At 40.4% G+C, this 26,989-nt stretch overlaps 1 protein-coding gene across 1 annotated transcript in view; it reads left to right on the plus strand.

The window, feature by feature from the left end:
- plxna2 (plexin A2) overlaps positions 1 to 17,540 on the plus strand; it is a 226,267-nt gene extending 208,727 nt beyond the window's left edge. The window contains exons 27-32 of the mRNA XM_015342690.2: positions 8,030 to 8,129; positions 10,889 to 11,079; positions 11,825 to 11,994; positions 12,449 to 12,661; positions 13,334 to 13,484; positions 16,244 to 17,540. Coding sequence (XP_015198176.1) covers positions 8,030 to 8,129; positions 10,889 to 11,079; positions 11,825 to 11,994; positions 12,449 to 12,661; positions 13,334 to 13,484; positions 16,244 to 16,339 — 921 coding nt within the window. The 3' untranslated portion in view covers positions 16,340 to 17,540. The remainder of the gene's footprint in view (positions 1 to 8,029; positions 8,130 to 10,888; positions 11,080 to 11,824; positions 11,995 to 12,448; positions 12,662 to 13,333; positions 13,485 to 16,243) is intronic.
- The last annotated feature ends 9,449 nt before the right edge of the window (positions 17,541 to 26,989 follow it).

The raw sequence follows: 26,989 nt of genomic DNA on the forward strand, positions 1-26,989 counted from the left end.
TTTCCTTGGGATTAATAATTTACCTCCAGTCATGTGCATTTAGGGTCATGTGGATGTGTATATTCCCTGTCCCGCCTAATGCCCACCTCTTCTCTCAAAAGAGAAAACAAGCAACACCCTGAAGAAACGCCAGTTTCAGCATCTTAGAATCTGTCAGAAACATTTTTCCTAGATAACAAATTGTGTTCTTGTTTATCTGTGACAGTTTTTATTGTTGCTTCGAATGTTGTTGTTCTATGTGAAGCAGAGATAGCCAAAGGGGGAAGCTGGAGGGCATCCGCAATAAAGCAGTATTAATATACCCGCTGCAAATCTAAAACGGATCTAAAATGCCCTGAATCTCAGTCGTGAGAATTTGCATGTGATGTTTTACACTAAAAAAAAGGGTTTCTTTTGTAACAATTGCAGAGGATGGCTCTGAGGGTTTAAAAAGTATGCATGAAACGATATGCAGACAACCGGGAGAAAGGCAATTTAAGCACTGAGGAGGTGAAAGAAAAATCTGAGGATTTCCTGCCTGTCAGCAGGATTAAGGAAGGGAGAAGTCTGTGCAGTTACAGCTGCTGCTATGACATTACTCGCCACTCTGCAGCGTTTGGCACAGCGCGGTGACAGACCGACTGGCAGCACACCTCATTAAACATCAGCCTGCTGACAATTTGCTCGATGAGTGAATTAAGTGAAGAAGCAGAAAGAAAGCAAAAAAAAAGGAGGAAGAATCGGCGTGTGAAATATGCAGAGTTAATAGCAAATGTTGAAAGGTATTCAGTGACTTTGCTAATTCTCAGATATTGCTTGATGCACAGGGTAAGCAGCATCCATTGCACATTAAAATTCATGATCTTCACGTTGGCTGGGTTCTGTAATCCAAAAACATCCTGTTTGCGTGTCTCCTCTTCATGTTAGTTATTAGTAGTAAATGGGTGAACGTGACATGTGAGATGAGATGGGTTATATGGAGATGATAAGTCATACCTTATCAAAATATGAGAATGTAACATGGATTAGTGTACCCCAAAGAATAAGTTTAAGCTCATCTGAGAAGATAATTGATTGAATATTCACAAATACAAAATATTCACTCTCCTTTCAGAAAAAAAAACAAAATTAAGATTGCGTCATACTCTCTAAGGATCAAGTCAGCTTAGCTATACAAGGATGTCTAATGAAATATTAAGAAGGGGGCAAATGCTGATTTTATCTTGCTAGGCATTTTGATCCTTAGACTAACCAGAGAACCTTACACCATTTGTCTCCTTTTTCCATTCTGTTTTTTCCATCTAGTTCTCTCTCCCTCCTTTTCCTCTCCAGAGGTGAAATCGTTAACCTTGTAGCTGGTGAATGGCATTATGTAAAAAGAGATCTGAAAGATCTCATGGGGCTTCTGCAGAACGGGGGCCTAAATTCAATGAATTTCCAATTTCAAGGTTTGAGTGGCATGAGATAGGCAAAGGAGATTAAAAATTTAAATAAAGAAACAGAGGATGGGAGGTGGGTTCAGACAGGGGGCTAAGAATAATAATTTGCGAGGCCCAGAGGAGATTCCTATAGCACTCAATAAACAACAGAAAACTTTGCAGTTTGTGTTAGATCTCATAATTGTGGCTCTGGATGTGTCTAGTGTCTCTCAGTGTTACACTGGTTGTGAACAGTGAGAGAATATGTTACAGTAAGTGTGTCATGGGACCGGGTAAAACACCTTAAAAAGGTACAAATGAGAAAAGGCCATTCTGCCCATCCTAAGATTAAAAAGATGAAGTATTTATTACAGATGTGTTTCTGTTAACTAAGACATTGATTTAGAAATGTTCAACTGCTTTGAGCAATACAAGAAGCTTAAGGATTTTTTAGCTACTGGTCACAGTGCAGTAATGGTCTGTCCTGATACCTGATACTGCAGGGTCTCAGGGTTTTCTGAATTTTGTTCCAACTGAGTTCTTAATGATTTTATTGGATCAATTACTTGCTTCATTGTCTAAAGCACCTGTTGGTCTTTAGATATAATGATACCCATTAAACCTGCAGGACTGAGGCTCTCTTGAGCTGCATTGAGTTAGACTTTCCATTGTAAGCCGCTTCACATTTTGGGAACAGGTAAAGTTTCATTCCATGCTGAAAAGTAAAGAAAGGAAACACAATATTTCAGCCATGGAACCTTCTTCAGATCTTTTTCAGGTCTTCAGGTTCCTTTGCAGGCTATGCAGGCTGATGCAGATCCCTGCTTAAACAGCTTCACATTCAGGCTGCCTGTAATATTAGCTATCCTATTCAAATCTGTGCATGATGGAGCATATGGACAGAAACAGAGTTTACAATCCTTAGATTATCTGAAGGTAACTACTTGCTAGTTATGGTAATCCCAGCCCAGGGCCTGTCCTGTCCTGCAATCATAGAGACGAGGCTGGACTTCACACTGACTATAATGCACACACATTAAAGTATGCAAAGACAACCTAGAGACACCAATTAAACCAGCCAGCATGTCTTTGGAGGTGAGAGGAAACCACCTGTAGAAGACACACGCAGACAAGGAGAGAACATGCAATCCAGACACCCTCTTGAGAGCTCTTAAGAACACTTTGCTCATAAGACTTGAACTTAGAGTTTTGAGGTACAGTAGCAGAGTTAATGTCCATGCCAATGTGCACATAACATGGGTCTGAACTATAACTCCATTGGTGTGTTTGATAGATCTCTGGAGAATGTTGTTGATATAAGAGGGAATATTTCCTATGGTGCTATTTATACAGTATATGTATGAAACACATTGTTGTTCCATGGTACAAAGTTTTCATTATGCTATTGTCTGAATAGACTAACTTTTTAAAAATCTAGAAAGAATCCTTTCTAAAGCATAGTATTTTTACAAAATTTGTTTATGTGTATTACTTACACACACAATTTCAGAAGCCAGGAAGAAATGATGTAATAGTGAATTATAGAAATAACATTTGATAAGTGTCTTAATAGTGTCACTAGCATTCAAGAACATTAGACAGTCTTTAGACCTCGTACATTTCTAGGCATAACTCTGAATAGGGAACACGGTTAACATCCCGGAAAACTGAGAGCAGTGTCACTGAAAGGGTTTTGTGAAGGGCGTTACAACATTTGTATTGTGCCACAAGAAATTGTATGGGCTTTCTGTGAAAGGCAGTTTCTTTTTGTGGTGATTTTGTATGCATTTAGGGGCAGATTTATGTTAGGTCACAGGAGTACATTTTTAAATGACTTAGCTTGCGATACAATTGACAAAGAAGTACAGGTCAAACTCGATGCAATTTGTACCATCTTAGTGACACAAAAAAGAAAAGGGAAAGGTACGAAATGCTGGCTTGTTGCTCAGAGAACAGTCGAGCTGAAAGGAAAAATAACTAGTACTTCTGACTGTAGTTAGCACCAATTATAGTACATGATTTGCTGTTAAATTGCAATAGGTAAACAAAAGAGAATGCTGTGTTCCATATGAGTGACCTATCCTGTCAAGTAGGAGTAGACCAGACCTTTTCCTCAGTATGGTGTTCAGTAGGCTTTGTACAGTATATGGCCTCAAAACTGGCATGGATTTTGGTTCACATGCCTCTAGTGCATTTCTGAAGACAACAGCACACCTGGCAAATGTGGCTAGAGGTTTACAGTGGCAGTGGCTCACATACAAAATTACCAACAGTAAGTAGAGATTACAGATAAGCCTCAGGATGCTATTGAACCAAAGAGCCAGATATCAGCCATAGTAGAACATGGCTGAGCCCACTTCTCCAGACAGCTGTTGCGATTACAACATGTAATGTCACAAAGCATAGCAGCTTTACCTGAAGATGCAGAGAGAGAAACCGACTATTAATGGTCAGTTATTCTCTAATATCTTGATAGGTAGTTCTGCTAAAAATACCATGTTATGTGAACTATACTTATTTAAGAGATTAAGTGATCCACTTCATATGACAAAGTATTTGACTTTGCTGTTGCACAGTCCTTGTGTTATGTGTTTCAGACAAATAGGAGGTACAGCTGCCACTCTATTCCAAATAACTCTGTAGCAGCGGCTGGTGATGTGTGATACACCCTCTACTACCCGAATGTTGGACTTAAATCAAGACAATCAGCCATGTCCATTGATATACAGTACACATCTGGGATGTTTTTAAAGAACTAAACAGTATCTGTTTTCAGTATATTTCAGGGTGTTTTAAAGATTTTTTTTTTTACAAGGCTGCATTTTTTGTAGAGCTCTCTGGAGCTGCCTGGCAGATTGTGCCCGCAGTTTCACACTCGGCAAGGGAATAAAAAAGTCCTTTACAAGCTAAGATGGCAGGAGGTGAAACCTAGAATTACTACATGAAATCTTACAGAAGATTGAGTCTCAGTTCTATCGAATATCAATTAAAAAGTTTGGCAGGAAAATAGGAAAAGGAGAAGAGTTTTGTTACGGAGAGTTTAGGTGCTTACTGGGATTGTTAGTGGTACTGTTTTTTTTGTTGGTTATATACACGACTTTGGATGAGACAAATTAGCAACATCTGCTGGACTGAATATCATTTTACTTCATTGGATAATTCTGCTTATATAAATTGAAGGTAAGATGAAATAGTCTCTATTAGACATATCAATGCCATCCAGACAGTGACCTTGAGTCTGAAACAGGAGGTACAAAGATTGGCAGAAGGTCAGGCTGTCATTTAAAGGGTGCATTATTATGATGTCTGATGAAACCAGAAACTTACAGAAACTTAAAGGCTTTCTGACTCATCTCACCACACCATGAACGTGCTAGGAAGGACAAATGCACCGATCGCGATTATTTAGCTTTTTTTTACAAAGAATACCCCCCCCCCCTTGTGCAGAGTCCCTTTAAGCTATTATTTTTTAGAACAAAAAGTTAGGGAAAGAAGAAGCAGAACAACAGGCAGCTGTTGAGTGGGGAGCTAGGAGAAGGCCTGCTGTCTGGCTGTGCCACCATTTGCTCTCGCCACCCGTTCAGGAGGAAGATAGGCACGAGCCTGGGGAGGGGGGGGAGAAAAACACATGGATTTCCATTCTCTCCGAGAGCAGAGCAGAGTGGCAGCTTTTCAAAAAGGATTCTTCAAGCCCCTTTTGAAGTGCCTCCCCAGCCAGGCTATTAAAACTCACACTCCTGAGGCAAGCCCGAGCTGCGCCCTTGATAATGGCTGGGAGAGATTATCAGGAAAGGTAAGCATTGCCCCCATGGGGCGGACTGAGAGAGGACGAGCAGTGGGGCGATATTATATCATACCGCAGGAGCTGCGGGAGTCAGGGTAAAGCATTATCAATCATTAGGGCGCATTAGGAGTGTCAAGGATTAAGAAGTAAGGAGATTAAAGACAGGTGTGGAATAAAGCAAATAAGATTTTTTTTTTTTATGAGCCTGAACTCTCTGTTGGACCAAAGTGGGCTCCCTTTGCTCATGCCCACATGACATGCGTTACCCCCAGGTCCATGCATAAGAGTCAAACAGAGGAACTCAAGTGTAATTCCGTCAGTTGAACTGTGGCAAGATGGAAAAATACCATGGTCATTTTTGTTTTTTCCAGAGGAGTTCCAGATTTGCACACTCACACCCGTGCTGATAATGCCCCCTCAGAGAAGTAGGATTAGAATTTGCACATTATGCCAGGCAGCTGTATTAATAAAGAAATATTTGAAGGGCTTTGTACCTCCTCAGCTGCCTTCTTTCCACTTGGAAAAATCAATTGCGCTATGAGGGTTTGAATGCAAACAGAGAAAAGAAATCCTTTGATAACATTAACGATACCTTTCGTGTGTCACTTTGGAAACCCCAGGACACGTGGTACTGTTCCTCATTGTCTGCAACAAAGGGGAGAGAGGTGGGTGGACAAGATGCTTGTTTTATGTGAAGGAGTTGGGGTATTTGGTCTCTTGGTGAGAAGAAGATCAATTAGGGAGGTCAGAAAACCCAGAAATTGTCAAGAATGGGTGAGTCTTATAGCTATAATTGAGAATGAGTCCAAAAACTATTAGAAGTCTTTCTTTTGGCTTTCTTTGAGCACTAAGGGAAAACTAGACATCCCAATTAGTGTAGGGTCAATAACTCTGAGGACCCGGATGTCAATAACATATTTCTGCGTTCCTGAATCATTCTCCCTGTGAAGCTAATTCTTTGTGAATACTGTTCAAACAGTACAGCATATATTAGTCCTCAATGGGGTATGTGTATTTTGCCACACGGATGCTGACAGAAATCATTTTAATTCTCATTCTCGTGATTGTTGTTATGGTGCCCCACCATATTGCAATGAGCAACTCCAATCTAAATATTTAGCATTTAAATTTAATATACAAGTATACAAGAATTAGTGCAAAAGTAAGAACATTCCCAAAGATGTCTGAAGTTTGAGATCAATACTATGGGAAAGGAAGTACAGTTGAGAAACTGGGCAGTTCTGCTGTTTTTGTAGCAGTTCCGTTTTGCATTCCTCATCTCCAGTATTATTACAGCTGAGTGTCTGCATTTCAGATAAGTTTCTTTTGCTTCAAGGGCAAAGCTGCTAAAGCTCTGAGAGCACTGTTGGCAGTGGGATGTAAAGATAAAATATTGCCTTGTCGCACTTTACACGCTGCCATTAAAACAGCCAGAACTAGGCCTAATTAAGAATGAAATTAATTTGCAATCAGCTCAAGTTTTAATAAAACATAGACTTCAGTAAAAGATTCAGCTTTATTGCTACAGTATATCCTGTTATGATCTGGGAACACAAAGTTAATAAAAAATTCTAGAGTTAAAACGGTGTAAAGTTAAGTGCATGTTAGTCTGCCAACAGCTCACTTTGCAAGCTGTTTAGTCTTATGTTGTAATTGAAGGGTGAGTCCAAGTGTATTTTAAAGGTAAGCAAACCCTGTTAAGTTCATCACAAATGCAAAATACTGTATTGACCCTAAAACAAGACCAGGTGTATTTAAAAAAAAATAAATTTTGGTAGACTGAGGTAAAAATACAGCTTGCTTTATATGGGCTGATTACACTTCAAGTCACAGATAGAGAAAAGTAACCCTTTGGTCTAGTGAGTGTTTGCTGATCCAAAGAGCTGGACCTTTAAAGCTAGTTTCTTTAGGTGGAAAAGTATGTGGTATTTATTTACAAAGGTGAGGTTTATTATTTACAAACCATCCATCCCTAAAGTACCAACTGCATTTCTCTTCCTCTTTTATGATAAACAGTATATCACCTCTCACTTAACTTGCAACCCATTTTGTTGAAGTATTGCTTGCAAAGGCAAACTAGGGAGCAGTGGTGAGGTGCTTTGAAATGTTGCCTCAACGGGTCATTAGTAAGAGTGCTGTAAATAAACCTCTGTTCAGGCTAGCTATACCCCACTAGACATGCTTCAATAGGAACATAATAGAACAGAAGGCATTTCTTTACCCGAAGTGTTCTGGGACGAGATGCTAGGATCAATAAGCTGCTACCAAATAGGCCAGATGGGCTTAATGGCCTCCTCTCATTTGTTATTTTTCTAATGTTCTTAAAGAGATCACTTTCAGTCTGGAGCTCAGTCTGAAGGCTGGGTTTAAAAGTTGTTGCTGTCTGATGTCTGGTCTTGGCATGTTTTCATGCATCCTTTGCAGCAGCTAGATGCAGACTGAAGACAAGGTCTGGGTAGGATCAGTCTGTTTCTTTGCGTGTAAAAGAGAGTGCTACAGTAAGTACTATTGAAAAGGTAGTGGAAGTCTGGAAGCTACCTCGTCATGTTGTTGAAGCTGATTCTCTGAATCGCCCAGTAATAGCTAGAAGAGATTCTCAGACCTGTCATCTTCCAGCGGTTAATCAAGCTACATGAGCTGAGTACCCTCCTCACCTTTACAACCTTTATTACGTTCCTGTGTCTTAAGGGTTGAGAGTGAAAGGCGGTGGTGGTGGAGGAGGAACAACAGTCAATGTTAACCGTAGAAATTCCAGCACGCAGTGACTGCCTGGCTACTTGGGAGACGTCACAGGATGTGGCTGACAGAAGACAGAACAGTTTAACCTTTGTCTCACTTTCTACTCCAGGTGTCGGACCGCTGCGTGGTGGCACTGGTCCCCAAACAGACATCATCTTACAACATCCCCCCCTCAGCAAGCATATCCCGGACCTCCATCAGCCGATACGGTGAGTTAGCTCTCAAAGTGCCTTCCCAGACCGCTCTCATTGCTCTAACATTTCCTTGTAGCTGATGAAGACCCCTTCATTAAAGAATGCTTTACCCACTCTGATACATTTAGATGGAGATTGTTGCTGTTTCTGGTCATGCATGCTTGTGGCAGTCATCTGTGTTTTGTGTATATGGATCAAGACCTACTCACTTCACATGTATATGTTTATGCACATAGAATGTCTGGGAATGTTTCTCGTTCTTATTTTCTTTTCTGGTACCAGACTGTTTCTCTTAGTGGGATTCCATTTGTGATTAGCACTGATTTCAGCCTGCAGGACTAGAGGGAGATTGACAAGGCTGGGAATGCTTTTTATTTTATTTTAAAGAATAATAATGATTATTCATACAGAATGCTCAGAGCCAGGATGTAATCCTCTAATACACACACTGAACACATTACTGTATTCCCCAGGCTCTACTTAGTTAACATTGTACAGGGCTCACATCTGGTCCACTAGTGGTCCAAGTAATAAAACACGCCGCGCTGAAGGCAACTCTGATTACAAATTATTCAGCGTGAATTATACTTCATAGAAATGAAAACTGAAAACTGAGCAAAGCCAATTACAAAGTCTGAAATTGGATGACAACAGGGCTTCAAACTCCGCCATCAACAGATGAGTGGGGCAAGAGATGGCACGCGCCTACCTCTGCTTTACAGCAGCCTGTCTCAAGTGTTAAAATGCCCAAAATAAACCAAGGTAAATTATTATGCAAAATACAAAATGCATCTTTGTCTAACAAAAAACGACTGCTGGTCTTATCAACAGAACAACTCAAATGGGTCTGTGCTGGAGCAAGCTTCCTATTTGTTCCCAGCTCTGCTGACATTCGCACATACCTTTGGCAAATATTGAGACAATACTCTAGGTCTGGGTGAGAAATTATTCTCATTCACGAAAGTATAACACCGTTGAATGTATATATATGTGTGTGTGTGTGTAGGAAGTAAACACATATGTGTGTTTTTGTGAAAAGGAAAAAACTTTGGGTGTGAAGAATTCACACTACAGTATATAAGTTTCAATGGTTAAAAGGCTCTTATACTGAGTGGAGCCCTAAAAATATGAATTCTGTTTTTATGCAGATTATTATATTACAGTACTGCTGTGGTGGTGAAACCCAGAATTCAGTTGGATTAGACAAGAGGCACAGTCTGCTTTTGCAAAAAGTCCTTGTGATCATCTTATTTTGATAAATTGATTAATTGAGATAAATTCAGTGTAGTACTCCATAGCCTTGTTATTCCCGGGCACACAGGAGAACTCATGCTTGGCATGTCTGAAATAAAAGCATCAGAATTAGATTTAATACAAAAAAAGACATCAAAGGTTCAGCCGGTTTACTGCCAAATGGGTATGTTAGTGATAGGAGCTAAGATGATTGGAGCCACTTGGTAGCTTACCTAGGATTTGAGCCCAGTAACTTCCCTAACTCCTTTTCTCTGGAGCATACACACTAAACCTCTAACCTATCTACTTTGAAAATTTTACCTAAAGCTCTAATTTGGTGCCACTTTCTGACTTTGTGTTCCTTGCTCCCCTTTGAAGCCAGGTGAGATTGCATCTCAGTGATCCACACTCCCTTTGAGCTGTTAGGGTACAGAGAAAAATACTAATTGGATCACTATGAAGAGGAGTTCTGTTCTCTTTGGCATTATAAGTGATTTAAACGTTCAAGGAATAATAAAAAAAAAAGAAATTAACTTATCACAGACCTTTTGATGTATTGATTGGGTTTGTGACAGGAACACTTTATGTGTCAGGCACACAGTAGTAGAGGAAAAAGACATTTATTAATCCAGTAAAAAAATGAGAGAATGCACGAACGTCACTGCTCCTTTTGTATGAGGGATGATATGAATTCTTAAAAGCCAAAAGATCCTGGCAGCTGCAGAATTTTGCTTAATGAAATATTAGAAAACTGCATCAGTCGCTTTCATCTCTCTCTCTCAAAAAGTACTCGGGCACCATGCCACATGTGTCAAGCTGACGACAAAAACCTATTGGACTTTTTCGTTTTTTTCCTTTCCTAATATCAAATTATTGAGTTCTGAAATTTCCCTATGTAGTGGAACTAATTTAGAATCATTCCATTTGCAACAGGGCACGGAGCAGAAAAAGGGCAGAAATTTTAGCTTTATAATGAGCTTCTGAAAAATTAGCCTAATCACTAAGCGCCCCGTGTCTGTGCTTAGTGATAGGCTGTCCCTCTAACTGCTCTGTTGGAGCTGCCTGGGGCACTGCCAACAGTCTCTTGTCTCAGGAGTGGGTTACATCAGGCTGGTTCTCTGTCTTGGATAAAAGCAAGGTCAGAAAAGCAGTACCTTCTAGGGGAAGGCATGCTAAAAGGCTCAACTAGGTGTCCAGAGTGTCCCCAGCTTTAATTACTAGGTACAGTAGCACCCAATGGATAGCTTTCATCCTTCAACACAAAAGGCCTTAATGTGGGAATTATTAAATAGGAACACTATCCTTTTGACAGCTGCTTTAAAGCATCGGCTTTACAGCATAAAGTATATGGCTTTTCATTTGTGAACATTATCCCCCTTTTTATTCTGGAAGCACACAAAGACAAATTCGGGTTTTGAAATACAAACTGCCCTCTAAAGGCCTGCGTGATTGTGTAGACCTCCATCCACAGCACTGAGTCAGTCAGTGCCCCTGGCCTGCTGTCTGACTGGCTGTTGCACTGCGTGTCTCCCGCCTCCCAGACTCCACCTTCCGGTACACGGGCAGCCCTGACAGCCTGCGCTCCCGAGCACCCATGATCACCCCCGACCTGGAGAGCGGGGTGAAGGTGTGGCACCTGGTGAAGAATCATGAGCACGGGGACCAGAAAGAGGGCGACCGGGGCAGCAAGATGGTCTCTGAGATCTACCTGACACGCCTGCTCGCCACCAAGGTACCAGAGCATAACAGACACCTCCCATATCAATACACATTCCTCCCACGTGACAGAGAAACAATCCTCTCTTTGCTTGTTCGCAATACAATTCTTATGAGCATAGGGATTTGATTTTCAGATTTCAACATACTGTATATACTGTATTTGACCAATATTTTAAAATGTAATCATCATGCAGAGCATGATTCTTGCACTTTTAATGGCAGCAGAAAGTGAACTAAATGATTCTTTTGAGTTATATTAATCACCTTTATGTGTGTGGGATTGAGCAGTCCCTTCTGGCAGTGGGAGCAGTGGGGGACTGGTGCACAGAGGGGAGAGAGAGGGTGAGGAATAGGTTGATCACAGCTTCGGCTTCTCACTGTGAAGCTCCTAACCTCACAGTAGGGACTGTGCTCCCAGTAGTGGCATCCCTCCGTCAATTCCCCTGAGCACTGCAGGTTTCCCCATCAGCCTCCAATTCTTCATGGGGAAAGACAGCAGACTTGGAGCAGCACAGTCACAGTGGCATTAATCTGTATCCAGGAATCACTAGTTGTTCCCGTTTCACTGCTGTGGCATAGTACGGGCCTATTCATTTTAAATCCTCCTTCATTGCTCTCGGTAGTACGCTTGATTGACATTGCCTGTATAATCCTCTGTCTATTTTTAGACGCAGGGCTCGCGCTTGACAGGCATAGCTGCTGTTGCTTGCTGTGTTCTCACAGACAGCCCCGCTGATGTGTGTGGTCTCTTTTCCCAGGGCACGCTGCAGAAGTTTGTGGACGATCTGTTTGAGACGCTGTTCAGCACAGTGCACCGAGGCAGTGCCCTTCCCCTTGCCATCAAATATATGTTCGACTTCCTGGATGAGCAGGCAGACAAGCACAGCATTCATGACACAGACGTCAGGCACACATGGAAGAGTAACTGGTAAGTGCAGGAAAAAACACAGCATATCTAGAAACAGAATACTACAAGGGTTAGTCTGGCAGTTTTGAAATGTTAACTGTAGACATGGGATCACATTTTATTTATTAGGTAGATAGGTATGAGGTGAGGGGAGTCTGTGTTTATCTGTGTTTTGCACACATGGTTTGTGCAATTTCTGTTGGTATTCTTCTTTTTTAGAGTTACATTGTTTATCATTTATTGACAAAATAAAGGTACTTTGATATCTGTACGCCTGTTAAGCTATCCTGAGGGGATACTCACCTATCTGCTGTTTCAGGCTTGTTTCTTACACTCCTGTATGATAATTCATGTGGTAGGACATGAAAGACCTGAACTAAACAACCTAGGCCAAGATTGATTCAGTGGTATGAGTGTGTTCAAAAACAGAAAAGCCATCTTCACTCCCTCTGCCTCTGTGCATCTGTCCTCACAGCCTACCCCTGAGGTTCTGGGTGAATGTGATCAAGAACCCGCAGTTTGTCTTCGACATCCACAAGAGCAGCATCACGGACGCCTGCCTCTCAGTCGTGGCACAGACCTTCATGGACTCCTGTTCCACGTCAGAGCACCGGCTGGGCAAAGACTCCCCTTCCAATAAGCTACTCTACGCCAAGGACATCCCCAACTACAAAAGCTGGGTGGAAAGGTAAACCTTTTCTGGCTGTTGCTATTACCTCTGTCCTCCTTTACTGACTCACCTCCTCTACCAGCAGAAGAACAGATTACTTCGGCACATAATTTACTTCCTAGACAGTGCAGAGAAGCGACACAGATTACCAACAACATTGTTACTAATATGGCTGAACTTTTATAGAATGTTTGCATCCATTTTCACAGGAGCAATCTGGACGGTACCTTTTCAAGGGTACAATAGCAGTGCCCTTCACAGAAAGTGAAGTCACAGCCTTCCAAGACTCCAAACAAGGCTCCAAACTGCTGCCCACAAACAGTTGAATATACTGTATGATTAAAAGTGCTGAATTTAAACCAAGGGATGATGTGTTCAAATTAAACATTGCGGAAATGTGTCTGTGCCTCCTAAGTCTCCTTGTCAGCACAGACAGCAGGGTGTTAGGGAAGCAATTGGCGATTCCTGATTCAGTGGGTTAACTGGAAGCAATTCTTGATTCTATTATATATATATATTATATAGCACTAATATAATATATAGTTCAGCACAGGCCACTGATTATCTGCAAACACAGTGCTTTAGTGCTGTTATTATTGTTTCAGTTTGCATGGGGAATGGATGAACATCACTCATACTCATAACTCATAACTTTCCTCTCTTGTTCTCTGCTTTGTGTTTCCCCCTCAGGTACTATGCCGATATAAGCCGGCTCCCTGCCATCAGTGATCAGGACATGAACGCCTACCTGGCCGAGCAAGCACGCCTGCACTCCAACGAGTTCAACATGCTAAGTGCACTCAACGAAATCTACTCCTACGTCAGCAAATACAGCGAAGAGGTAGGGTCAGCCCAGCAGCAGCAAAAGATTTGATATCTGAGTGCATAGTCCTGCTGTATGGAAATAAACAGCCTTATCACAGAGAGAACATAGAGAGTAAAAAGCAAAACACCAAGCACAAAGTTAGCTGACACAAGGATGATATTCCTGCAAAATATCAAGATTTATTCCATGGGCAAGGAAGTGTTGCAAGAACAAAGGGTATTTCTTTGGTGGGAGAGTTCTAGGGATCTTGGTGATTAGTGATTCAGCTAATTATAATCCAAATGATTTTAATGGGACGGCTGTTTGTAGGAAATGGAAGGTACAGATTTACTGAAATGTAAGTGTTGGGCCCAAGTCATCAAGGGCCTTACGTGTACTGTAATTGTGTCAATGCAAACTGCTTTGTAAAAGATGTGCATTATAAGGGAGATTCACACAAATGACTGGATAATCATGAAAAGATATGGAGAAACCCATCTAGATCAACAGGCAGTTTAAGACTTTTAATGGTAGTGTTCTGCATGCAATGCAGTGTTGCTTCCCAGGTCTTTGCTATTAAATTAAATTGGACCAAATAAAAGAAAAGACAAGAGCAACCTTTTACGAGAACTGAAGGCCATCCTTGGCCAGACCATGCCAGCCATGATGACACAGTTTCAGTTTCCTCTCATTTGTTACCTTTCTTATGTTCTTAAACAGATCACTTTCAGTCTGGAGCTCAGTCTCAAGGCTGGGTTTAAAGGTTTTTGCTGTCTGATGCCTGGTCTTGGCATGTTATCATGCATCCTTTGCAGCAGCTAGATGCAGACTAAAGACAGTCTGTTTCTTTGCGTGTAAAAGAGAGTGCTACAGTAAGTACTATTGGAAAGGTTGTGGAAGTCTGGAAGCTACCTGGTCATGTTGTTGAAGCTGATTCTCTGAATCGCCCAGTAATAGCTATAAGAGATTCTCAGACCTTTCATCTTCCAGTGGTTAATCAAGCTGCATGAGCTGAGTATCCTCCTCTACTTTTCAACCTTTCTTACATTCCTGTGTCGTTCCGGGGTGCACTGGAATGACAGTCTTTATTCTCCTCTGCTCCCTTTTACTTTGCAGGCTGCTCAATGCAGTCAGCACCAAAGCAGTTAAACCCGTGCCTCACCTCTTTCCATTCTGCATGTTCCCTCTCAGCCCTTCGCAGAGGGCACACCGCTTGTTGACTCAAATATAGGAAACGCGCTTAAACGGATTTTGGAAATGGCACGAAGTCCTGTGTCTGCATAGGCTGAGGAGATTAATAATAGATAGAGCGCAAACGATAAAAACGGGGGGCTTGGCTGCAGCCAGTAGCTAAGAGCACTTTAGCAGATGAAAGGGAAGAGAACTGCAAATGACATTCTGGGAAATACAGCCTGACTCCCACACATCCCCTCATACATCCTCCGATACGTCTTTGGCAGAAGCGCTGCGCAGAAGGCACACAAAACACAGTGTCGCTTACTGGTATTGTGAGACCCTGCAGAATAATGGGTGCTGAACGTGTTTAAATGTGAATCAAAGATAATCTCTTATGGGGAGGTTTGTGCTCCACAGCAGAATTTGCTCTTAACTTAAAAGACAAATAATTAAGTAATTATGAGAGAACAGAGATACCAATTAAGAAGGAGACTAAATAAGTGTTACAAAGACTAACATTATAGTTTTTTATTTAAACATAATTTGGGGTTTTTATAATGAATACTGTTTTGACACAGTTTTGCTCCAGAGTTTATTTTTATCTTTAAAATGGAGTTGGATTTTTTTTCCGGCCTCCTTCTCCCGACTTTCTGGTTCATCTTTCTAGTGTTTGGGCGAATGTGGCATTAAAAACATATATATGAATAAATGATTTCCACTTGTGACTCAAATGTTGATAATTAATACTCACTTTCAGTCGCAAGCATCTGTGAAGGAGAAATTCTTGTGAAGTAGAAAAGCAAAACATCTGTTCTTCGAAGACATCAGCTGTTCTTGCGAAGCACCATATCAGTCAGTCAAACTGCAGATTAATTAACTTTCAAGATTAAGTGACAATTATTATTATTCCTCATGAAGATGTCTCATACAGGTTACAATTACCAAACTGCTGTGCAAAAATACTACACAATTTGCAAATTGTTCTACTCTTTTCACTTAATGTTTTTCTTTCTGTACACAAAAATACAGTTCTCTGGTGATCCTTTGCTGAATATTGCCTAATTAGATCTGTATTTTTAGTACAGTATGAAGCCTATTATTTTTATGGATGTGTGAGTGAATGGGTAAGCATGGGTACCCCACACTCCAAATTCTCATCTCTAAATTGCCCATAGTATGCATATGTGGGTCAATGGGTAAACATGTGTGCCCTTAGATAGACTGGCATCCATCCACTTTGTAGTACCACCTTGCTCCCTATGCCTGATGGGATAGGCTCTGACAGATGCAGCACATGGATGAATGGGACCCCATTCTGTTCCTTTACTCCAGTGATGCCAAGTCATTTTCCACACCATCGCCATTTAAATCTCCTCACCCTGCCAGTGACGGTCACCGTTAGCACTATAGCCTTGTTGTTGCCTTTTCTCTCACTTCTCGTTTTGAGCATCTATCTTTTCAGGCTTTATCGTATTCATCTGTTGTAAAATGAAAACCGCCAATGCCGGACAGTTATTCGGGAGCCGAAAAGCAAACAGTGAGAATGTGGTGTGTATTGTTATTGTTGTTTCCAACCGTCAAACGTTGCTCACCTAGCCCTTTGTTTTTCCTTTGCCCAGATCACAGCCGCACTGGAGCAGGATGAACAAGCCCGGAAGCAGCGACTGGCCTTTAAGGTGGAGCAGCTGATAGGTGCCATGTCTCTGGAGAGCTGAGACAGAAAGACACCAGGCTCTCCCCCCACCGATCAGAACTGCTGAAGTCATGGGACACGCTGCTGGGAGGAACTGCACAGAAAAGAAAAGTGTGCTGTTTATTTGGTTTGTCAGTTTGAATTTTTAATTTATTTTGAAATTACTAATAAAATAAGAAAGTAAAATGCCAATCCACACTGCTCCAGGATTCCCACGGGCCATGGATGTTGTGGACGGAGATATGAGGATAAGAGTGGAGAATTCAGGAGGTGTCATGACTTCCCATCTTCTCTGGATTGCTTGCGTTGTATTGACAGTTGTCCCATGGCAGACCTGGGATAAGCAGTGTGCTGCAGCCATGATGGGACTCTGTTGTGTGGAGAGAGGATCTGCAGGCACTTAGAAGAGGAGTGGAGTCCCAGGAAACTGGAGGCACAAAGGAGAGGAATTCCACCCTCTGCTTGTTTTGCATGGAAGCCCAGAGTTGTATATGCTGAAGCTGGATGTGCTCTTGAATCATCCTTTATTTTTTTATGTGTTTGTTACATTTTGGTTTCACTTTTGGACAAGGACAGCTTTTCTATTTTTTTAAGTCCTCATCATGTGGTTTATTGTGAGTTTCTTTTATTATTAAAGGAAAGTAAGGACTGGTACTTCTCCTGTTTTGCTCCGAAGGACACGACGTCTTGTGAGCTGCTACCACAAGTTTGCACTTAAAAAAACAACAAACTCCAAACTTCTCCTTGAGGGAGGAGAAAATCCAAAACCAGAGCTGTAGAAACAAAACATTAAACATGTTCGTAGACAGGTGGAGGTGATGCCTTCTTTTCTCTACGCACACACACACAAGCTCCTCACAGACAGTGTTTGTACAGACGCTCTGCTCCAGGGCTGTCCTGGGTGCTCATGGGTAAAGCTGGAACACCAGGGACCTTCTGGTTTTACAGACTCCTTAAAAAATGACTTGTCTCTTCAGAAGTGCGACTTCCAACATTTTCCTGTTTGTCTTTTCTTTTTTATTATTATTGTGGGTGTGAGTATGTATATAGATATACATATAAATATATATAAAAGTTTCTACTTTATTTTTTCCTTCGCAGAGCTCTTGAAGGAGCTCAGAGGTCCAGTGGGCTTCAAAGTTTCACTTTCTGCAGGGTGGGTGCTGCAGTCATGAGACCCACATTTGTGATTTGGTTTTCAGATAAAGTTGTTCAATTTGTTTTATTTCTGAGCTCTTTCCATCATTCCCCACTTTGCATTACCAAAATACAGCTTAATGGTTCTGGAGCTAATTGATGTCACATGCCTCAGATGACATCACTGTCTCTTGTTGTTTGGGGAACACAATGTGTTTCTCAGTCACTTTCCTTAAATGTAAACCGTCATCCTCCCAGTCGAGACTAACTGAGAACACTACAGTAAAGTGACTGCTTAACACATAGGGGAACTCCTCAAATCATAGACCAGATTTGGTATGGTACTGTGTGTGATAACGTTTTCTAAATCACTGAAGAAAAAGCAAAGACATTTCCAAAGATCCAGGCTCTTACATTTTACCCCTAATGTCAACAGATACCACAGATCAGGTGATAGTCATTCTAAGACACAACGTGATATAATAGTTTGGTCCTACTTGATCCAACCTAAACCATTGATTGATGTCCTACAGTATCCTGGTTCTGAATGCCTGTTCTGTCTGCAAGTTTTTGGTTCTAGCTCAGTTTATAAATGCCCGGTTTCTCTCATGAACAGACTTCATAATTAAATTTCAGAGGGAAAAATATTCTCACCCCCAGCAATCACCTGCACTAGGGTACGAATGTAGGACTTCAGTCTACCTACCTGATTTTCCTAGCTCAAATGCTCCCGATCTGCGGCACTACAACCAATGAGGAAACTCTTTCACTTGCAGAATTTTGACAGCCTTGTCTATATCGCCAGGTTACCCTTGTCTTTTAAGGACAGATCAGGTGCTTAAATTTTCACACATCTAACTCAGATGAAGCATATGTTGGGGTCTGTATTTACTGGTTTGGTTTAACTAAACACCATTTCTCAGTTGTAATAAAGTTGATGGTTTAAAAAAGTCCTTTCAAATGCAATAGACTGTGTATGGTGAGGACAAGGACTAGTCGTGCCATGACCTAATCTATATACTGTACATATATTAGCAATGGACCTACATAGACTTCTGAGGTTTTGAGTTAGTGCCAAAAAAACAGTTTATAAACTATGTAAAAAAATGGTTAATGCTTTTTGGATATGGACCAAACTCCTCACAGCCTGACCAGGATGTAACTGCGTAGCGCTCATGTGACAGGATGATTCCACAGCAGAAAGAACTGCCTTTTTGTCTCTGTGTCCCCTCTGTGCCTTGACTATTCACAGGTTTTTCAAGGAAGAAAAGAAAAATGGAAAGAAATGTCTAAATGCCAGAGTTCAAGAACACAGAGCTGCCTTGAGTTTTTGTAAAAACTGGGAGGTTTTCTTACAAGAATTGTTTTGTAGTTGGGCCATGAAATATAAGGCCCAGGCTCCAAATAATATTCCCTTAGAGTCTAAATGTTTTCCACGGCCACCACTGTTTTGCACATAGATGCTCGATTTCACCTGGCAGACACTGTGGAGACAGTCCTGTCACCAGGTCAGACAGTATGGAGTAGGAGCTAACACTGCCATTCACTTGCACTGTGTCTCTCTGTAGGCCTCTCCGCATGACAGTGTACACGTGCAAAAGTGTTTTTCAGAGCAAGTGTGACTGTAAAGGGTTACTGTACATTTGCATGGAATTGTTTTCAGTTCCCCCCCCCCTTCTTTTTGCAAAGTTACATTGGACATAAACCTTTCTAAGCAGAGTATTTGACTCTGGTACCCCCAATGAACTGAGGGCAGAGCTCGGTCTACAGAGTCACGTGTCACGCAAATTCTCAGTAATATGAAAGCTAGAATGAGACCGGAGTTGTGTTCCTGTCAGAGAACTAGATTAAAGAGATATTTCAGTCTTGCCGGATGACTTCCAAACTTCATTTTTACTGCCCCAAATGTTAAACTCCTGAGTGTAATGAAAGGCTCCTAGTGGCAGACCATTTTGGTCAACCTGAGGAGCTTTGGATTCCACCGCCTTCTCCAGCCAGAACAATCCCCAGATGTCCATCCTCTTGAAGACTAGTGGGGCTGGTGCCGTTCCACCCCACACACCTTAACCTTCGCCACAACCTCGTCTGAAGGCGCTCCTGCTTGAAAGTATGGGTTGCCACATTTCTACACCTTGTGGAAATTCATACCCCGTGCTGTTCCAGCTTCCTGCAGAGACAGAATGTGATTTCGAATCTTTCAGCCAGTGAGCGCAGCAGAGAGTTTACAATAAAGAAATTCTTTTAATAAGCTGGATTTGTGCTATTTATTGAAGTTTTCTTTATGATGCTAGCGTTACTGTAGAAGAAGATTAAAGGTAAGAGGTGCTTTCCATTCCTCTGAGTTTATGGACACTTTGACCCACTACTGGGCATCTGACAGCAGTGGTGACATATGCGTATCTGTCTTCTCATGGTGTCTTCATGGAGGGCAAAGGCAAACCAAGGGAGATAGCATTAGAAATGTTGCCTTCATCTCTGGTTTGTTAAGTATGACATTTTCCCTTCTTTCTTCTTTTTTTTTTCCCTGGAAGTCCATTTTAAAATGTATTTGATTAAGCAGAAAAAGAAAGAAAATAAAAAAAGGTGAAGTAGATACAGACTTGTACTGTACCTTCAGGCTCTTGCGCTCCCTGGCTTGTCAGTTGTGTTTGAAGAGTATTTCAAAAAAAAAAAAAGACCCTTTAGCTTTGGTTTCCTGCTCTGGCTTTGAAGCGGGACTTTGATCTTGCAAGTCGTGTGTGTTGTGTGATCAGGAGATAAAAAAACGACATCAAAAAAAGAAAGTCATGAGACACGGAGCACGGAACTTGACATGTGATTAGTCTCTACACCTGCAGGGGCTGCAGCAGGACTAACTCCCTAGTTGTCGGGCTCAGCAGAGCTCCTCCTAATACCCACTGATCCCTATCAGTCCAAGAAACTGGGCATGCTGCTGCCACACTGATCTGGACAAAGCTCCAGGGAAAGTTGAAAGCTTCTTCCTCTTTTTTCTTGTTGTTCCTCCCTTCCCTCTTCCTCACTCCCATCTCTATCTCTGAGGGTCGGGCAGAAGTCACTGCATTGTCTCAGTCAGCGATGGGCCACTCTCACCGAAGGAAGAAACTTCCTTAGTGATCTCTGGTATTCATTGTTCTATCCGGATAACGCGAAACCCTTCAGAATTCAGAATCATGAGATCTGGCTGGGTTTCCTCCTGGTTTTTAAAAAAAAATATTTTGTGTCATTTGTGAAAATGAGGATGTGAGCATTGTAGCAGTGTTTCCCGGGCTTTTAAATCACTGGTGACGACCTTGAGGAAGTGGATAGTGCTGTTTACTCCTCATTGTTGAAACAATGGGGACTGACCATTCTGGAGCCAAGTAAATGTGTTGATGGAGGTACATTTAACTCTTTAACAGGTAAAATACTAGCGAGGTCAAATTTTACCCTGTATATTCAAGGAATGTGTATGGTACTTCGGGATGATTCAGGTCACTAGTGGTTATTTTAGGTTTACGAACAAGGAAATGGTTACAAACAAAGAGGAGGACATTTATCTCACCTGGTTGCCAGTAAAAGAGATTTCATTTCAAGAGTCATTTCTTGAAGCCAGGATATGTTTCAAACGACATGGCTGAGTATCTTGCTCCAAACTCTCACAATAATTTCCTGCTCTGGGTATAAGTTTGGCTATATTCTGTTTTATTGCTAAGCAGTACAGGACAGAATAGAAAAAAACTATAGTCAAATCCTTTCTTTTTTCTCCTTTTTCCATATAAAATGAAGAACCGGGGAGGCTTCCTATCTCAAGCTCTTAATAAATACATCACGTATAATAAATATCCAGCTTACCCATTCATTATAAACACTGGAGTTGTGTAATATAGTAAATACAAATTATGATGATATGACGATGATGATGATGATGATAATGGCTGTCTGTTCTTGTTGTTTTATAAAGTGTTGTGAAAATTGTAAGAAAGTCAAAGTATTTAAAAACAGTTGTACTTGTTTTTATTTATTTTTTTGTTTTAGTTTTGTTATGATAATATATTGTGTACCTATTGTAAATATGAAGCACACCTATTTTGCAAGCCAAGAATTCACTTTGTACTGTTGTTATATATTAAACTTTACTGGTTAAAAAAATACAGGTAGGTGGTGGTGTTTTGCACTTTCAATGACAAAAAAAAATCCAATTGCTTCTCAGTTTGTATTTAAATGTTTATCTACAGATTTTAAAGAAAATGATCGATGATTCTCCAACCATATACTGTACAGGCATGACATACTGTAAATGAAAGCCATCACTAACGCGTTTTTGTCAATATACAACATGGTAAATGGATAGTTTAAAACCCTCGTGTGTGCCAAAGTGCGCATGTCAACACTTCATGGTCGCTGTGAACAGGAATACCTCGATATTTAGAGGACGGACTGCTGCAGTAGTAGTGAAGTTGTTTTATCGAGCAAAGCTGCTGCGTAGTACTTGTTTATTCAACATTCAACTGTCTTTTAGTTTCTTTGCTTAACACCTCTACCAGTGTACTGTATATCAGTTTTTAACCATCACGTTACACGCCGTGAAAAAAAAAAACATGCATTTGTATTTAAGGTAAGCGACACTTCTTCCTTCTGCTCCTACGTGGTCGAAAAAACAGATTTTCTTAACTCTTGAGCTGACGTCATGATTCAAATTAGGGTGGCGGCAATTTTAAACTTGTTTTGAATCGGATTCTATGCTTATTGGTTAAATACATTGGATTAAGAAATAAACATTACTGCACAAAAATGTATGTATGCCAAAGACTTTATTAAGGTAGATCCTTTTCCCTTTCTCCTTCTACATTTTCGTGTTCTAGCGCAAAACATTCTCTGTTGCAATCTTATCTGCCTTTCCTCCCCAAAAAGTGTAACATTGAAGTATCATAAACTTATATTTATTCCATCAAGACGAACCCTTATTTTCATCGAACTCTCTAACGCTCTGGTTTTTAAGTGTGCAGAACAAAATTTCAATTCAAAAACTGATTGCAGCATCTCCTCAAATAGTGGTCCATTTTTATTGTGCAGTGATTCCATTCTCAGAAAAACACATCATCACAATCATCTGTCAGCCCTGCATGACGCAGAAGGCCAGACTACCTGATACAGTTTTGCCTGTGTTCCTGCTTCTTTCTGTGCTTGGTAGTTGTACTACTTCTTAGCCAAGACTCCTTGTTTTAATAAGACAGAGCTCTGCAGATGCACATCCAAAGGAAGGAGGTAAGTGCCTTTCCAAGGGTGGAGGTTGTTTTCTGCCGTGGGATAACCACTGTCCCTGAGGGACAGGACCTCAGAGAAAGAACACAGGTCAGGCCGGATTGCCAGAGAAACACAGGAAAACAAAGTGTATGGGATGTGCCATAAATTCATCCCAAATATGAAACAAATGTCAGAAACTTATATCCTACTTTTCTTATCTACAACAAAACACACTTAGTACAAGTACTGTAGGCGTCATAATCAAGTATTAACTACAGTATATATGGATATCATTTATCCTTATGATTTCATACTGTTGTTATGCTGACCTAACCTGCTTTACAACCCATTTTGCTTTCTTATTTATGAATAACAGTGAGTCTAATTTTCATAATTTTCAGACATTGTTTTGAAAATATTTGTGGTTCCATTGTTACTCTTTATGAAACATCTTGAACACTGTGGCATGTTATGTGCTTTATAATTGAAGCTTTGTTTTTAGTAAACGATGTTTGTTCTATCTCAAACAAAAACGAGAAGCAGATGAATGGGTGACTTGTCAATGAAGTTGACGACAACAACATCAACATGGTATTTACTTCATGTTCAGGCTGGACACCCTTACATTATGAGAGCCAGCGACAGCCATTGTTCCTCATTGAGTTGTTTACCTTAGTATACAGTAGGTTCCAAGCCCTGGCTTCAGTCTCTGGGTCTCACTTGCCACCAGCTCAAGTAATCTCACTATTGTTGAGAAATATGCTAATCGGTCTTCATGGACCAGAATTTACAGTTTACCACAATACTCTACTAATAGGATTTAAATTGCGTTACGAGAATTGGAATTGGCCCGAAGGGTACAATGCATCATCGTTGCACAATCACGCAGAAGTAAATGGTCCTGCAGCACACTAGAAAACAAGTACAAACCAGTAATGGAGAGAGGTGCTACAAGCAAATGGAGATTTGTATCTTGTAAAGGAGGCTGAAATTGATCTTTCACTGTTCAAGGCAGTATTGGACTTGCAACTGAACGGCTGTGTGTTCAAGGCCTGGTGGGGCACTGCTGTTGTAACTTTGTGCAAGGCGTTGCACTCAAATTGCTGCCATAAAATAGCCAGCTGTATAAATACAGTAGGTAGGAATTTCACAAAGTCATATTCTGTAGTGCATGAGAGAAAGTAAAACATCTTCTTTTTATTTGATTGATTACCTTTAGTAATGTAGTTTTTTATCAATACAATAGTTAGTAATGCATGACTACAATTAAACATCAAGCTATTTAATAACATTAATTATAAGGCATTTAGTTAAAGGCATAATGTATCAAAGTGCTAAATTTCAGTCAATGCATAGAGGTAATTTGATGGGTTTATTGTACATTTCAGGTGCTGGGTTTGATTGTAGTCCCCTTGCTTTATCAACTCAACTTTTCTTTAGCTACAAATAAGGTTGCTTGCACCCAAACAATGTAAATGTAGCCCTAGAGAAACTACCGTGCACATTAATTGTATTTCTGCAGTTTGCAAAGGTAGGAATTGTTGTTGTTACTGGCAGTGACACTAGTCTCTCAGGTGGAAGTGAACAAAAACTGAATCCATAGTGTGCTTAGCTCTAAATGTTGGTTTAATCAGAAAGACAGTTTTCCACTAGGGTAAAACACTCAATATTTTATAGATGCCTTGAACAGTCCTCTAAAATTGGTCTGTTCTGTTTGGTTTGCTTAATCCTGGAGCTCGGGATAAGAAAAACAGCTGATTCCGCTTTTTCTTGCAGGCTAAGCACTGATCGAACCAGAGCATTTAATCTAATGAACTTGGTGCATGTATAAATGCAATGCCTTCAAGAGGAATAAATCAACTAAATCATAAATCTGAATTAAGCACCCCCAAATCATTTTTCAAAGGAGTTCCGTCTTAATCTATTGCATTGGATTTATAATGCTTACCAAATATTTTAGGCTAGGTGGTAATGGGATGTTGCTATGGAAACACAAGGACAGGCAAGCAGAGAGTTACTGGAGCTGAATAAAGGTTACAATATTTTGTTTGTTTTTTCATACTTTTCAAGGACTCAGGAGTATTTACCTGACCAGCTGTGTTAAAAGTAAAACATGTACAACACAAGTGATTACAAATATTCTGAATGTTTGTAAGATAGAAGAATGCCTCGAAATGTTTATAAAACACAACAGGTATTGTATAGTTGAAAGACAGAGGTGATAGCACAAAAAAATATTCTGAATCACTTTTTTTTAATATGCACCTCCATAATTTCCTTTGGAACCCCAAAGACTTTCATTACTGTAGGTCCAGGAACAGGTTTGAGCTTGTTGTAGTTCACTTGTTAGTCATTATTTTTTTGTAGCTTATGCTTTCGTTTGAATCTCTTTGTGCATCATCAAGGATAATGAGGAAGAGGTAGCTAGAGGTTTGCTCTGGTGTTTTTGTGGCACAGAGAATGGAACAAAATTTAAAAAGTGGAAATACAAGTGATACCGCAGGCAGTATTATAGGGGGAGTACAACTGGCTGCTGTTCTGACTCCTGAAATGAATTGGTCATTTAAAGAGGCCTTTCATTATTACCATACCATATATAGCATTTTAAAAAGTACTCTGTTATTATGTACAGTTAATACCTGCCTGTAGCTGCAGTTTAATCACAAAAGAAAAGTTACCAACAAGGGTAAGCCATTCAACCAATTGAGCTTGTCTGACTTCCAGTAACCTATGATTTCATCCATCCTTCCCCTGAAGGATCCCAGGGATCGACATAGCAAGTTTGTCTAAAGAAATATTTCCTTTTTTCCGACCTAACTTTCTCCCAGTTCCTTCCTGTGCCTCCAGTCTGTCTCTTACACTGTAGATCCTGAAAGAGGCTTCTGCTTTCCCGCCATCAGTATGTTTAGGAATTTAAAATACTTATAACGCATCTTCTCTCTTTGTGTCCAAATAGATTCACTGTCCTAAAACCAGAAAGATATCATGTGAAAATATCACAGTGAAAGCACTAACTGATCTGAATAGCGGACACAGTATGTGGTGATACTGAATAAGCTGCAATTAATTTTACTCTGCTTTGACCTCGGTGCTCTGTGCTTTTGGTTTACAACGGTGCGACTGATATCTCGGCCATTCATATGGTGCATGTAAAACACAAGGTGACATTTAGTGTCACTATACAATTTAGTGTGGTATGTATATAACAAGTGTAAGTATATTGCAAGTACTGGTACCTTCGAGGTTTACATTTGCAGTTTTGCACCAATTCTTGATAATCCCAAATTTAAGAACATGATAGATGATCTCATCTAATCTTCCGGAGCTACAGTAGGGTAATATCCACGCACATTTGATATATTAGCCCTGTCACATGCACAGCGTCCTTCCTGGGCCCGTTCTTGTGTGGCAGAAGTGATGGAACTCACATCGTAGCATCTATGTCAGATTATCTGATGCAGATTCTTATAAAAGTGGGAGGAACCAATGTCATTCAGATCACCTACAGCAGGACTTTCGTTTCTGAGCGTGAAAGGACATCTGCTGTTTTTTTTTAACGTAAAGGGCTATTGAGTGCTAGGTCATAAAACTTGAAATATTAATGCTAAACATTCCATTTCCTTATCTGTAGTAAAACTCTGCGCTGTTTGTTTGCATTACTGTGCAGTGGAGCTCAGCTGGAAACTATGACCTCAGGAGGAATGTGACAGAGATGCGATCAGCACCTACTCCACTTCACAGATAATCTTTCATTTTTACATTGTGTAAAGAGGCAGTTTAAACATTCATATAAGAAGGGTCTTATTTTCCACCAATTGTTTTCGAAATTGTTCATTTGCAGTGACAGATGCCAAACATTTTTTTTGTCTAGGTTCTAGTGAAAGTCTGTAATTTGCTTAGAGTGGAAAAGGTGTCAAAGAGCAAGAAAAAAAAGGATTCTGATTATGTGGTTTGCAGAATACTAATTCTCTATTAAGTGTCACAAATTATTTTTTCTATCCACTTTAAAAATCAAGCTTGATGTTGTTGACCCTTGGTCTTCTTCGTTTTGTGCATATTAAACCTAAAAATTAAAAATATTCTTGATGTAAAAAATGTTACTTCTTTTCTCGGATGAGTAATTTCCACGGTATTTTGTGACAGGAAAAACCAATTAAGTTATAGCAAATGCTTAATCGGGGAAAGGTGGATGTGACTGATGTCATGTACTCTGCTGCAGATTAAATTTTCATATCAATGAAATTAAGATCACTGCTTAAAGGGTATGGGTTCATTATAAATGGTTTACAATGAATATATTAAAGAATAATTA

The sequence above is a fragment of the Lepisosteus oculatus genome, chromosome 5 (assembly GCF_040954835.1).
Source record: "Lepisosteus oculatus isolate fLepOcu1 chromosome 5, fLepOcu1.hap2, whole genome shotgun sequence".
NCBI lineage: Eukaryota > Metazoa > Chordata > Actinopteri > Semionotiformes > Lepisosteidae > Lepisosteus > Lepisosteus oculatus.